General features: G+C 51.7%; 1 protein-coding gene across 16 annotated transcripts in view; it reads left to right on the top strand.

The window, feature by feature from the left end:
• The window catches only part of DCTN1 (dynactin subunit 1), a 45,316-nt gene that overhangs the window by 22,914 nt on the left and 8,235 nt on the right, over positions 1–14,167 (top strand). For 8 of the 16 annotated variants that reach the window (XM_087875350.1, XM_087875351.1, XM_087875347.1 and 5 more), the window contains 6 exons: positions 11,162–11,353; positions 12,304–12,501; positions 12,745–12,949; positions 13,528–13,606; positions 13,769–13,928; positions 14,026–14,130. In XM_087875350.1, the coding sequence (XP_087731476.1) occupies positions 11,162–11,353; positions 12,304–12,501; positions 12,745–12,949; positions 13,528–13,606; positions 13,769–13,928; positions 14,026–14,130 (939 nt within the window). Of the gene's footprint in view, positions 1–3,185; positions 3,204–8,370; positions 8,392–11,161; positions 11,354–12,303; positions 12,502–12,744; positions 12,950–13,527; positions 13,607–13,768; positions 13,929–14,025; positions 14,131–14,167 lie in introns of all 16 variants that reach the window. The other 8 variants (XM_034426091.3, XM_087875353.1, XM_034426087.3 and 5 more) reach the window with 2 other exon arrangements.

Below are 14,167 nucleotides of genomic sequence, written 5' to 3' on the forward strand. Positions count from 1 at the left end.
TGTGGGGTTTTTTTTTTTTTATAATTTGATTTATATGCCGCCCTTCTCCGGAGACTCACGGCGGCTTACAATGCGTTAAGCAATAGCCTTCATCCTTTTGTATATTTATACAAAGTCAGCTTATTGCCCCCACAAACTGGGTCCTCATTTAACCTACCTTAGAAAGGATGGAAGGCTGAGTCAACCTTGAGCCTGGTGAGATTCGAACTTACAGTAATTGCAGGCAGCTGGTATTAATCACAATGCTATCAGTCTGCTGAGCCACCAGGCAGGTTGCCATCATGAGAGGAATCACTAATAAACCTTTGGGTGCAGGAAGGTTGGTTTCAAAGGAGGAACCTTTTGGGGTGCTGTGATCGATCTTGGAGGCCAGGAAGGGGCCTCTGTTGAGTGCCCAGGGGGTTCCTGTGGGGCCCTTGGCTCTTGCCTGTAAGGCCAGGGAAAGAGGCCTGTCTCTCTGCCCTTCTTGGCAGACTGGAGCCATTCGCCTCTGGAAGGGGAGGGGGCCTCTCCAAGAATAAACTGCTTTAGAGCAGACAATGGTTGGCCGTGTCTTTTGGAAATCTCCTCCCACAGCCTCCCCCCCCCCATGGATTCTTGTGTCATTTCTCCCCCCCACCCCCTTGGTAGCTGCATAGAATGGGCCTTGTTTCTAGGCAGCGGCCTCTCTGGGGAGCAGCCTCCTCGGGGCCTGGCGTCCCCTGCCCTCCCCGGCTCTGCCTGCCGGCTCAGCCTTGGCGGCTGCACTGGCTACCCTGCGGGACCCTCTTGGCTGTGCCTGCCTTGGCTGCTTTCCAGGAGAAGCCCTTCCTCTTTTCGAAAGGAAGGAGGGTTTCATTGATGGTTCATAACGTAGACCCTCTGAATCCCCTTTCTTCTGCAGAAGGACACTAGTCCCTAACATTTGCAAGTGCTGTTAATATAATTAAAAGGCAGGCAGCCCGTAGAGCTGAAGTTGTGCGCTGCTCATGTGCCTTCAGCCGGTCGCAATCCAGCCACGTGACGTGGAAGAGAGCAGGCTCAGTGGAAGGCCATGTTCCCTCTAGGAAAAGCAGGTGGACCTGCTGCAAATCAGATCAAGCAGAGTAGCTTTCATTTCGGCTCCTGAAAGATCTCTGGGAATACGGGCAGCCCTCGACTTACACCGGTCCATATAGTGACCGTTCAAAGTTACAACAGGACTGAAAAAAAGTGACTTATGATCGTTTTTCACACTTATGACCGTTACAGCATCCCCGTGGTCACGTGATCACAATTCAGGCACTTGGCAACTGACTCATATTTGTGACCGTTGCACTGTCCCGGGGGGGGGGGTCACGTGATCCCCTTTTGCGACCTTCTGACAAGCCGAGTCAATGGGGGAAGCCAGATTCACTTAACAACCAGTTACTAATTTAAGAACTGCACTGATTTACTTAAGAACTGTGGCAAGAAAGGTCATAAAATGGGGCAAAACTCACTTAAGAAATGTCTTGCTGTCTTGCTTAGCAGCATAAGTTTTGGGCTCAACTGGTCGCAAGTTGAGGACTACTTGTATTCTACAAGTACAAGTAGTACTTGGGGAAGGGGCTTGTGGGAAATACTAAGACACATGTGCTTATCGGATCCAGTTTCTCCTGGCCCAATCGTGTAGTCTGTCTCCTTCAAAGACCCCCAGTCCGGCAGACGTCCAGTTTGTCCAGACCAGACCGAGACCTTCTGGTCCGCTTAAGAGCTGTCTTGCTCCCCACCTTAATGGACTCCTAAAGCCTCGAGCAGGGCCTGAATGCAGGGCCAGCTGCACCCTGGGGACCCACCGCAGGAGGGAGGGAGGGAGGGGGCCTCAGGGATAAAACCTGGCAAGTTCCCTCTCTGTGGCCCGTGCCAGCTCATTTCCTCTTGGAGGGCTGTGCAGAGGCTTTGAAGGCGTCAGGAGATGACAGACCAAGACTTTGGGCAGCTGGGACTTCAATGGGGGGAGGGGGGGCTCTTCCTCCCCCCTCCCTTTCCCAGCCCCAGCAAAGGGACGAACACGGCAGAGGCTCCAAATGGAGGAGCAGCATTGGAGGTTCCTGGGCATGAAATGTGTCATTTCACCCTGCCTGGAATTGTTCATTTACTGCCTTTGTTCCCTTGTGGTCAAAGCAGCTCCCTTCCCTTTCGAAACCGTTCCCATCCTCAGCCACACCTGCAGGGAATGGGGAAGGAGTGAGGGAGGGGGGCCCTCTTCTGGGCCAGAAGCAAGGGGCCCCCAGTTCCTTTCTGGAAAGGCCTTGCAATCGGGGGCCTCTTGCTTTGGCTGGCAGCCAGCCTGATGATGAGTTCAGACAACTCCCCCATCTAGGCTCTGCCATAAATCCCGAACCCCCTCTGGCTGGGGTGGGCTTCCCAGAGGAAGGAAGAGCGAGGGCAAAGTGGCCACATGCCACTATCTTGGGAGTTTTCCAGTGGCCCTTGATATTCTACCAAGAGCTAGTTACTACTCCAGGTAGGAAGAAAGATGTAGGCTCTTGAGGGGCATCGTCGCAAGCCTTGGTGGTCCTTCTCCTTCCCAGAAGGCCAGGCTCTTGCCTGTGGGAGGGGAACGACCCCATAGAGATGCAGCCTTGGCAGAGTGTGAAGGGAAGAACTCAGGGTAACCCTGGGGGCATTTTTGCACCCAACCTGCAAGGAAGGGGGCTCCAACTTGCTCCTTTGAACCTCTGGAGGGAGGGTTGGTGGGGGAGGGGGAATGGGGAGACAGCCAAACTCCAGGTGCACTTCTCTCCCCACCCTCTCTGGGGAAAGGCGCCTGGCCCATCTCTGGTGCAGCAGCAGCAGCCGCAGCTCTGGACCCAGGAGCCGCCTGCAAGGCCGGGGAAGGGAGGGGAGGGGAGGGCTCTGGCGTGGTGATGTAATCAGCAACCAGGGCGATGGTTGGAGGCTGCTGGTGGAGGGGATGTGCCGCCTGCCCCCGTCCCCCCCCCCCCTTGCCCGTGGCTCTGGCTGCTGCTCGGATGCTCCCCAGCTGTCCAGCCCCAGGAATCAGTCTGGGATCCAGGAGGCTCCGGAAGCAAGACGGGGCTGCAGCCATTTGCAGCAGGCTCTCCGGGAGGGGCTGTGGTGTTGTCACTGACTGAATGGTTTAATCTTCTGTCTGCTTTTCTTCTCCCTTCTTCTCCTCTTCTCTGTCTGCTCCTTCCTTCCCTTCTGCAACCATGAAACAGGCTGCCACCACACGGAAGGTACAGTCTAAGGCGGGCGGCTGCTGCTGCTCCTGAGCCTTTTGCCTGACACAGCTGGGGGGGGGGCTGGGGGGGGAGTAAACAGGAATGGAGGCGGCGGGAGGGGGGAATGCTTGACTCTGAGGCACCCGGTTGCATTTCGTTCGTTGCCCGTCCTTCGCGTAGGAGTTGGTGTTCTCCTCCTCCTCCTCCTCCTGTTCTTGTTGTTGTTGCCTGCAGCAGCGGGCAGGGCAGTAGTGCAGCGGCCAAGGCCAGGGTGGGCACGAGTGGGCCCATCCTGGGAAAGCTGCATGCCAATTGCCCCCTTTCTCTCTTCTCAAGCCAGGCTCCCCATCAGCCATTTTCCTTCCCATTTCTTCGGCCAGTTGGAGGTCTCTGCTTCTCTGGGGTGCTTTCTTTTTTCCAAGAGGTTGTTTGCTTCACGGCCGGCCCATCCGGACCTCTGAGTCCAGCCCCAGTTACAGATCGAGTGGGTGGGCTTGAGAGTGTGAGGCTCGGGGGCGAGAAGGGGCAAGCTTTTCCTGCATTGCCTCGGCCAAATGACAGGAGTGATGCTTGTGGTGGCCGTGGGAGTCTCTCTGGCTGTTTGGATGTAGTCTGAAGGAAAAGGCTTTCTGGAGGCCGGCTGACCCTCGGGGGCCCCTTAGCCTGAAACCTGCAGCCCTTCTCTAGAACCTGCTAAGAGCTTCGGGAGGGCCTTCCTTTTCTGCTCTCCCGGGAAGTGGAGTGGGTCCAAATGGGTGGAAAGTTACAAAGAGGGCCGCAGAAGGGTTGGGTTGGGGTGGATGGCAGCAGCCGCCTTAAGAGGCAGAGATCAGCCACCGGAAGGATGCTGTGCTGTGTTGTGCTTAGCAGGAACATGGCAGAAGAGAATGAACCGGAGAGGGATGGTGAGGACCAGGTTGCATAGGAACCATGAAATCCTAGGGCTGGAAGGGACTTCATCTAATCCAATCCCCTGCTCAGTTACTTCATTTCGGACGGATGCTCTTCCCCCTCTGTTTGAAGATTTTCACCTGTCTCCGCTCTTATTATGGCTAACTGCTGTTCCTTGCTGGTGCTGAGAGATTTTGCCTTTTTCCTGGCAGAAAGCTCTTGCTGATTCAGGGTCTCCTTCGCTTAAGGAAAGGGAATGTTTGGGAATGTCTCCCAGAGTTTAAGGAGCTTGGCTTTTGTGGTGATGGAGAAACTTCTGCACGCTCAAAATTGTCCCTCGAAATTGGACTTTCTATGAACAGTTCCTGTGTGGAAAGTGAGTGAATGCAGATTGCCCTCATCTAAACAATCAGTCAGTAGAACAACTTGCATCCAGAAGTTGTGAATTTTCCAACACTGGAAGTTTTCAAGAAGAGATTGTACAGCCATTTGTCTGAAATGGTATAGGGTCTCGTGTTTGAGCAGGGGGTTGGACTAGAAGACCTCCAAGGTCCCTTCCAACTCTGTTACTCTGTAATCTGCTCCTTGCTCTCATGGGAACCTTTCAAAAACAAGCTAGGATTGTTCCCTAGGAGTTGGTTTAGGCTTGGGTGTGGAAGTCTAGCTCTGGCTGAGCCACCAGAATGGAGAGCTGCCCTCATCTCAGGAAACATCCATATCTCTGAAGAGGAAGCACCTTGTGGAAGTCACTCCATGGGGCAGCCCCACAGCCTCCTTTGCAGAATTTTACGGAGGTCCAGAAGGCTGGGTCTCCCACTTGAAATCTTCAATAGTTTTCATTGCGGATCCTACTTACCGTACTTTCTTTCCCCCAGAATCTGTTAAGGAATAAAATGCAGATCAGCTCCACAATCTCTGAAATCAAAAATGGTAACAAATCTTTGTCTGGAGATTTGTCTCTGTACTTTTATTGTTTAGAAGGACACCTACAGAACGCAGCCAATTTTGAAACTCTGAAAAAAATTTGGACTTCCCATGCCTCTTTGGAATAAACAGAAATTTAAAGAAGATTGAAATACAGTTTATAAGGTCCAAATTTTAGGATACCCATAGTTGTCTCATTTCTCATTTACATTTGCACTTACTCAATTTAAGTACATTGTGTTTACTCCCAGTTGCAGATCATTCATTCCTTAGCGGCAGCTTTATTTTCACTCGGTATTTTCATCGAAGATTTTGATGCCCACAAATCTCTTGCTGTGACTTGCTTCTGATTTGTTATTTTCCAGCAACAAGAACAACCAATATTTGTTTCCCAGTTGAGGACAGCTGTCTGTGGCTGTGATTTCAGGGCAAATGGGATGGGATGGGTTGGGCAGGAAGAAAGGGTGAGGTCAGAGAGATTTAAGTGATCCAGTCCTTCCTTTCAGCATCTCCCTGCAACGAGAAACCACCTCCAAAAGGCAAAGGACCACACTCTGTCCGCCTACCCCAGGGGAGTGGTCTTCTACAGAGGCGGCAAGGGCCCTCTGGACCCAGAGACACATCATAGGCAGGAGAGAAATGCAGCCTGGGTGAATTGTAATGAGCAAAGAAGCCTCAATACAGAGAAGGGAAAAAAACAATGAGACAATTATTCTTCCAGGGCTGCCCCAAATTCCTCATTATAATTTAAAGCAAAGCACGGCTGTCTTGTCTTTAGGAGGGAAGGAAAGGAGGCTCACCTTCACCTGTGTGCTGCTCCCCCTATACAAGGAAGGCCTCAGGCACCCCTTGAATTGCTTTTATGGGAAAACTTTTGCCCAGCTCCCTAGACAATTTAGGAAGCATCATTCTGCAGCAGAAGAGACCGGTGAAATCAGCCATTCAAGATGTGGCAACAGGCATTTGTTGCATTTTGAGATCATGATGAATCTTGGCTTGGAAAGAAAGCTGCAAATATTCTTACAGCCATGGGGCCTGATCCTCCTCCGAAGAACAGCTGTCTTAAGCCTGATTTGGAGGTGCCCGCAACCCCCCCTCTGGAGGCCTTGCCACATACTTGCCCTGCCAAGGACTTGATGGGTAAGTGGAGGTTGCAGGTGGCTGCAGAAGGGCCTATGCACGCACCTCACGAATCCCAGCTGCGCGTTGTGCGGAGGTGCATATCCTGTGTTCTGATGGGTTGATCCCACTACCTGTTCCGTGCTTTGCTGCTTGAGGGGACATCCCAGCCAGGACACTCCCATTGGCAGAAATTTAAATGGAGGCCCTGTGCAGCCGCCCCCAAATGGCAGGCACAGGGGTTCCCCAGCATGCAGAGCAGGAGAAGTCTGTTTGACCCTTTGTGAGGGGGCTGAAGTCCATGTTCTGCCCTCCTTGGAGCTCACAAAGCTGCCTCGCGTCCTGCAGGGATCTCACAACTGCTCCTGCAGCCTGGCCGGGCCTCACCTGCCATATTCTGGGATTGGAAACTTTCTAGGTCCAGCATTTGCCCTGAGCTGCCTGTCCACACGCTTGTCCTTTCGAAGCATTTCATCTCCCTCCTTTCAGTCCTGTTGAAATGATGGGAGAGGCCCAAGAGCCTGGGAAAGGGAAGCAGCAGGATTCAGAAGGAAGTTCAGGAACCGGCCTCTTCGTGGCATCCTAGCTTGCATCAGGCTGTGATGAACACAAAGCTTTACATTTTGGATTGTCGTCTTGAAGCTACGTGCAGAGGCGGGATAGTCTGCTTGTGGCACGAAAACAGAAACCTCTGGATGGTTGAATTGCTATTCCACAAACACCAAGACGTGTACGTTGAGTTGTGCCTGGTGATTTAGCAATAGCACTTAGACTTCTATTCCTCTTTACAGTGCTTTACAGCCCTCTCTATGCAGTTTACAGAGTCAACATTTTGCCTCCAACAATCTGGGTCCTCAAATTGTTAGGACTAGGATGCTTGTGGGTGACTGTGGCATCTTTTAGGCACTTGAGCCCCTTCCTGCTGTATGCGCTGGATTTGAGACTTGCAAGGTGTGCTGAGTGTGAGGTTAGGTCGGATCTATCTTGACGGCGAACTCGTTGAGGCTCCAGCTGCCTCCCTTCCCTTTAGGCATCACAAGGAGAGTGGCTGCTCTAAGCATCGCTCTGCACTGCCCCTGTAGCCAAGTCCCATGGCCTGTTCCTCCTCTAGATGGGTTCGCTCAAATGGGGAGGAAGGTCGGAACTGAAGGAGGGCTGTTTGTGATACTCTTTCTGGATTAGATGACTCAGAGGAGCTGTTTTAATGGAGCCTTTTTTGCTATTGTTGCCTTCATGTGGAGTCATCCTACAGAGTTGCTCTGAGTGGATCTACAGACTGTTGGCAAATTCTAGGGAAAGTCCATGGCATTGCTTAGCTTACTTCGACTTAGATGTCTTGCTTTCAGTGCCCCTTGTCCTAAAATAAAAGATGTGTTTCAGACGTGGTTCGAAGATGGAAGCAAGGTCTGAATGCATGGTCCGAAAGTGCCAGAGGAGGCTAGGATCGGTCAGGAAGGAGCTGGTCAGCACAGAGAGCTTCCCTCCTTGTCCCTCAAAGTCAGATGTGGCCTTCAGGCTCTTGGCCTTCCCAGTGCTGAGTCACTTCTGGCCCAGAGAGGACTCAAAGATCGCGCTGTTCTCCCAGCTGTGGGGGATTCTGGCCGCAGCAAATCATCTGGGCTGTCTCGGTCAAAAGACCTGGTTGAGTTTTGAACTAAATTAAGTTTCATCCTCGGTAGGAGCCCATGCTACGAACTGTACCAAGGACACCGGATCCGTTTTCTTTCTTGTGTCCTTTCCCCACGGTCAGGTTCTGCTTTTCCTGCTGTTTCATGAGCCCCTGGATAGCATCCGGGGTTGGAATACATTCTCTCCTCCAACGGAGAGCACATGGCAGTCCTTTTTTATCCCCTCAGGGGAGCCGTTGGTATCATGAGATGGAAGACCACTCCAGGGAGAATTGGATTTGACAGCTTGTGACATCGGTGATCAGAGAGTTTCTGGGGAAAGAGAGTGTGAAATCTTGCAGCCATTGTGGTGGCAAGTTCTAGACCTCTTGGGCAAGCTTCGGGGGGGACCAGGAGCCCTAGATGGGTGGCCCGCTGGTGTCCGGCGGGGCTGAGAGAGGGCCCAGTGCAGAGGTTTGCGGGCTGATGCTGTGCGCACTAATCTCGCTTCTGTCTCTCTTGTCGTCCCCTCACTCTGTTCCCCCCTTCTGCCACTGCTGCTGCCGCCGTCTGTGTCTCTGTTCCCGTCTCCCTGTGTGACTGTCTCTCCTCCTCTGCTTTCTGCTCCTGCCGGCCTCCAGACCACAACGAGGAGGCCCAAGGTGAGAGGGGGGGCTGCCCTTGTGATCATCTTTTTTTTTAATAGTAATTTTATACAAGCTTAAAAGAATAAAAACTGATAGTGCAGAAAAACTAGAAAGAAAAAAAAAACCTATAAGAACATAGTAAAGAAAAAGAAAACAAATTACTTCCCCCTTCATGACAAGTATGAAGTAACTTAACTGCTGTCTCTTAAAATACAAGTGATCTCTTCCCATATCTCACCTGTAAACAAATCCCTAAAATCCTGTTTCAATCTTAACCAGCAAATGTCCTTTTAGGGTTACCAGAAAGATAATAATGTATCTATTTTTATTTATTTATTTATATTTCATATCTTTTAACCACCCATGCCCCTCAGATTATTATTGGATGGTTTATTTCACCATTAACCTTGATCAAATAAACCAACTTTATATTCCTTCCTTTTACTTCTAACAACCTGGATATCCAGTCCCTTCTAACGTCCTAGAAGTTAGTTTCTTTTCATTTCTTCCTTGTCTCTTCTCATAAAGTTCTTCAAAGCTTTAACAAGCCTCTTTTGTAAGTCCAACATAGGAATATTGTCCAGGTCACTCTCTCTTCTTATATCTGTTCATATATCTTAATTATTCAGACATCAGTCGAGATGATTTGTATGTCCAATGAGGCATCTTTTCATGTCATTCTTGTAGCCTGTGATTTTTAATCTACTTTCAGATCAGCCTTAATCTTGTCTAATTTTATTTTATTTTATTTTTGAATTTGTATACCGCCCTTCTCCCTGAGGACTCAGGGCGGTGAACAGCCAAATAAAAACATCAAATACAAATATTAAAATACAGTTAAAAAAAAATATATAAATTTGGCCCCATTAATTAAAACAATAAACCAAACAATTAAAAACACTTAAAAAGAATTAGGCCATAATAAAACCTTTTCCTTTTTTTTTTTTTACACAATCTGTCTATAGAGGCAGACACTGTTAAAATTAACTTCTGGGTCCATTGTTCAAACATATCCTTGAATATTTCCATGGTTAAAATACTTTGCTCCATCCTGTAGTAGTAAGTCTAATTAAGGGTGTTTTTTTCTTCCTTTAATTGTAATTTTCAGTTCCTTCTGGTTTCATCAGCTCTCCCAGGTAAACTAGGAAACACAGCTTTACTGTAGGGCTGCAGTAACAGAACCTTTCAAGTCTGCAAGTACCAACCTCCCACCGCCCCTCTTCACTCCCTGATCCCTGAGGGTGGGCCCTTCCTCGGTTTCTTTCTCTCTCCCCAGATTGCATCCTGGGCAGCATCTGTGGGTCAGGAGGCCTTTTCTCTGCAGTGGAGATGAGGCAGACTTCTAGAGGGAAATTGGATATGGTTTGAAGGAAAAGGAGGAAAATAAATCACCTCCGAATCGGATAGTTGGCCAGAGTCCAGCGCCTGTTTGCTGCAGGAATCGGCTGTCTCTGCTGCGCTCCACCCTCCTTGGGGACAGGAGCCCAGCTTCTCCCATGGAACTGCAGTCCCGGTTGTGTCCTAACCTCCTCCTGGGGCCTGTGAGGGAAGACTCCCTCCTCCTTTGGGAACCCCTCCCCCCCACCCACCCCCCAGGAGTCCTGTCACATCTCCTCTCAATCCGCCGTCTTTTCTCAGGGCCAAACATGTCCAGAACCTCTTTCTAGGATCTGGTTTCTGTCTTCCTGGCCCTCTTCCACTTTCTCTACATATGCAGGGTGAGGCCCTGATCTGGAGGTGGCACTTGATGTGGGGCCTGGGCAAAGTAAATAAAGTTGGAACCATTTAATTCCCCCAGTTTGGAAAGGGCAGCCTAACATTTTGTGATTGCCTTCCCCCCCCCTTTTTTTTTTTTTGCAACCTTGTCCTACCGTGGCCTCATAATCCAATTTGCAGGCAACGATCCTTGCTTTGCTTTTTCCCCAGGACTATTTTCAGTTCAGCTGCTCCTCTCCTCCTCCTGGGCTTTTTTCTCAGTGAAATGATTCTACTCCAAGTCTCTGTTTCTTTCAATTGTATTCAGTCTATTTTTATAACCTTGAAAACCAGTTTTAAATGTTATTCTTTTTTTGGTGTTAACTGTCCCACCCAGTTTGTCATCTGCAGATTTGATAAGTATTCCTTCTATCTTTTCCTTCAAGTCATCAGTAAAAACACAGAAGGGAACAGTGACTTTTGATTTAGTGTTTATGCTCTTATGTAATACAGGTGATATAATTACTTATCCTATATTTTAAAATTTTCTCCTGCTATACTCGATTTGATGGGGGGGGGGCAACAGACGCTGGGGTCTTAGGAGATGAGAGCTCTGAGCCGGTTCAGCAGAAGAACCAACCTGAAGGCTCAGTTTAAGCCCACCTTGTTGGATTTTGCCCCGCCCCACCAAAAACTATGGAAGAAGGAGATGCCCCAAAGCACGAAGCAGGACCCTCCTGCCCCCAGAGCATCCCTGTCAGTCTGGCTAAGGTGCAGTTTCGAAGCAGGGGAGAGGAGCTGTCTTTGGAAATCATAGGCGTTTTGCCAGCACCCCCTCTCCCCCCCCCAATGTGGCCACACAGGTCTTTCTGCAGACTACTCTGCTGCCTCCTTTTGAGCGGCCAGCTGTAAAATTTAAAAGTTTTGGCTTTTGCAGATAGCTGGACTCCTCAGTTCCTTGGCATTTCCTCCAGAAGCCCTGAGTGGTTCTGCATCTACATGGTGCCACTTACAAAGGCTGAAGCAGATGCCCAGCCTGGCAGATCTCTTCCGGTGAAAATGCTCTTCTCACCCTTCCTCTTTCTTGCAGCCTACCCGAACTGGCAGTTCAGCCACCTCCAGCAGCACTGCGGGGCTCTCGGGCTCGGCCTCGGCCTCAGCCGGGGAAATGAGCAGCAGTGAACCAAGCACTCCTGCACAGACCCCCTTGGCTGCCCCCATGGTGCCCGTCCCAGCTCTGGCATCCCCAGTGGCTCCTCCAGCAATCCTGTCTCCAACAAAGGTGAGGTGGGGAAGGGGTATGTGTGTGTGCGTGTGTCCAGTTGCACATTTACAAGAGGTGTCCTGGGACAGGCTGCAACCTCCAGTAATACCCTGGCTGCAGGCTTTGGGTATTGCTGGTGCGGGTAGCCAGACCCTGGATGTGGACGGTCTACTTCCTGCCCCCCTTTCTCTGGAGTCAGGCACTTGCAAGGGGCCAGGCAACGCCAAGGGCCTGAACTGGGGCTCAGTATTACGGGAACCAGCCCTCTTTCCTAAGGTCAAGCCAAGCCAGACCCCAGGTAGCAGCCTCAAGAGACCCACGTCTTGCATGTGGCCAAGGGGTGGAAGGAAGAGGGTCTGTCCCCATGGAGTTGCAGCTTCTGTGGCCTTTTCTTGCAGACTATCTTGCTATGAAATCCAAGGCTCCACCAGTTAGGATGGAACCTTCCCACAGACTCCCTAAATCCCAGCATTGGCACCTCTTGAGAGTCCTGGAAGTAGAAAGGATGGCAGTGCTGCCCCCCTTCTTCCCCCCCCCCCCGTACATAGTCCACGCCAAAGTAGGCATTAACCGCAACCAATAGCCAGGAAGGACACTGACTGCTTTGCTGGTGAAAAAGAATCACATGTCACTTGTGACGAAAGGTGGTTGCGTAATTTGGTGGGTCCATTGATCATGTGACCGACCATGCCAGGATGGCGGTTCAGGAGGCAGAATGGCATTTTCCAAAAAGAAACATATCATTATACTTGGGGAGGCCCTGCTAAAATGAAAGTATTTTTATTACACGCACGTGACATTTTTTTCATTTGAGAAAAGATTCCACTCCTCACTTAAAGCAGGGATTGGACAAGAGTGGATGGTCTGGCACTGTGGTGCGGAGCCGGGTGACTGTAGAGGGGTGGTGGTGGGAGCCCTTCCTCTAAAGGGGCCCAGAGGGCGTGAGAGGGTCTCTCTCTGCTCGGCAGGAGGAGGAGTCCCTGCGAGGGCAGGTGCGAGACCTGGAGGAGAAGCTGGAGACCCTCAAGATGAAGCGGAATGAAGACAAGGCCAAGCTGAAGGAGCTGGAGAAGTACAAGATCCAGCTGGAGCAGGTCCAGGAGTGGAAGAGCAAAATGCAGGAGCAGCAGGCGGAGCTCCAGAAGCGCCTGAAGGAGGCCAAGAAGGTGGGCTGCGCAGCTTCGGGGGGTGGGGGCGGAGACGCCGGACTTTCCCGTTGACGGACCTGCATTGGGGTCTGCTGGCCGTCCGTCCTTTTGCTTGGCAGCCCTCGAAAGGCACTTCTCCCCACCTCAGAGAAAGGGTTTCCCACAGCTGCATTGGCCTGATTGACAGCTGCCAGTCAGGGATCGGGCCCCAGGGCATCCACCTGATTGCAAGCCCCGGCTGCTTCCTCCCGGCCCTTGCAGGAAGCCAAAGAGGCCCTGGAGGCCAAAGAGCGCTACATGGAGGAGATGGCCGACACGGCCGATGCCATCGAGATGGCGACCCTGGACAAGGAGATGGCGGAGGAGCGGGCGGAGTCTCTGCAGCAGGAGGTGGATTCCTTGAAGGAGAAGGTGGAGGATCTCACCATGGACCTGGAGATCCTGAAGCATGAGATTGAAGAGAAGGGTGAGCCCCTGGCAGGCAGCATGTGTGGGGACTTGATGGCTGGGGGCCTTGAGGGCAGAGCCACCGCCTGGCCCCTGCACCACCCTTGGGGACGTCGGGCTCCTTTCAGCTGCAGCCTCAGAAATGGTCCCTGCTTTGCCTCCAGGAGCTCTTTTCCCCAAATCGGCCTTTTGGGGGGGGGCTTCTCTCCCCTCCTCCCCCTTGTGAGTCACCTGGAAGCATCTAGAATACTCTTGGCAATGAAGGCAAGTGCCGTGGCCTGGGGGCTCCGGATTTCCTGGCCTAGCCCAGCTAGAGAGGGGTTGAAGGGTCACAGGAGGAGAGCGCTTCATAAAAATACCAAAGGATTCAAAAGAAAAGTCCAAAATCATGAACACTTTGCACAAATCTGCCTCACTTGATCCTAGAAAAGGACTATTCCAGAATGGGAGACAGGGTGACCGCAGACACCAAAATGATCAAGACTCTAAAATTTAAATAGGCAGACAGGCAGACAGACATGAACACAACATTTTTGTTTGATCAACCACATTTGACATGCTCTGTGAACCCCGTGTTTGTGGTTTTCAATCCTGCAGGTTCTGAAGGAGCTGCCTCCAGTTACCACGTCAAGCAGCTTGAGGAGCAGAACGGTCGCCTGAAGGAGGCCCTTGTGAGGTAGGCCCACCGGCTGTTGGCGAGGACAGCAGGAGGGGTCGCAGAGAAGCTGGAGGAGGCTGTGTGGGGGAACCAGGTGTCAGGGCAAGGAAAAGCTCCCCCCTCCTTTGGCTGCTTCCCTCTCTGGCCCGGGGTGACTCCAGCCCCTCTTTGCCCTGAAAGGATGCGGGACCTGTCTGCCTCGGAGAAGCAGGAGCACGTGAAGCTTCAGAAGCACATGGAGAAGAAGAATGTGGAGCTGGAGGCCCTGCGTCAGCAGAAGGACAAGCTGCAGGAGGAGCTGAAGCAGGCCGAAGGGACCATCGATGAGCTGAAGGAGCAGGCAAGTCAGCCAGGGCTGTCAGGCCAGCTCCGGCACCCTTGTGCTCTGGAGTCAGCGGCTGTTCTCCTGCGCCCCCTAACCCGCCCTCCCATCCCAGGTGGATGCTGCTCTGGGGGCCGAGGAGATGGTGGAGACGCTGACTGAGAGGAACCTCGATCTGGAGGAGAAGGTCCGCGAGCTCCGTGAGACGGTGGGCGATCTGGTGAGAGCAAGCAGAATGGAGCCTGGCTTGAGGGAGG

Source organism: Pantherophis guttatus, chromosome 8 (genome assembly GCF_059756535.1).
Source record: "Pantherophis guttatus breed Tessera chromosome 8, ASM5975653v1, whole genome shotgun sequence".
NCBI classification, from domain to species: Eukaryota; Metazoa; Chordata; class Lepidosauria; order Squamata; family Colubridae; genus Pantherophis; species Pantherophis guttatus.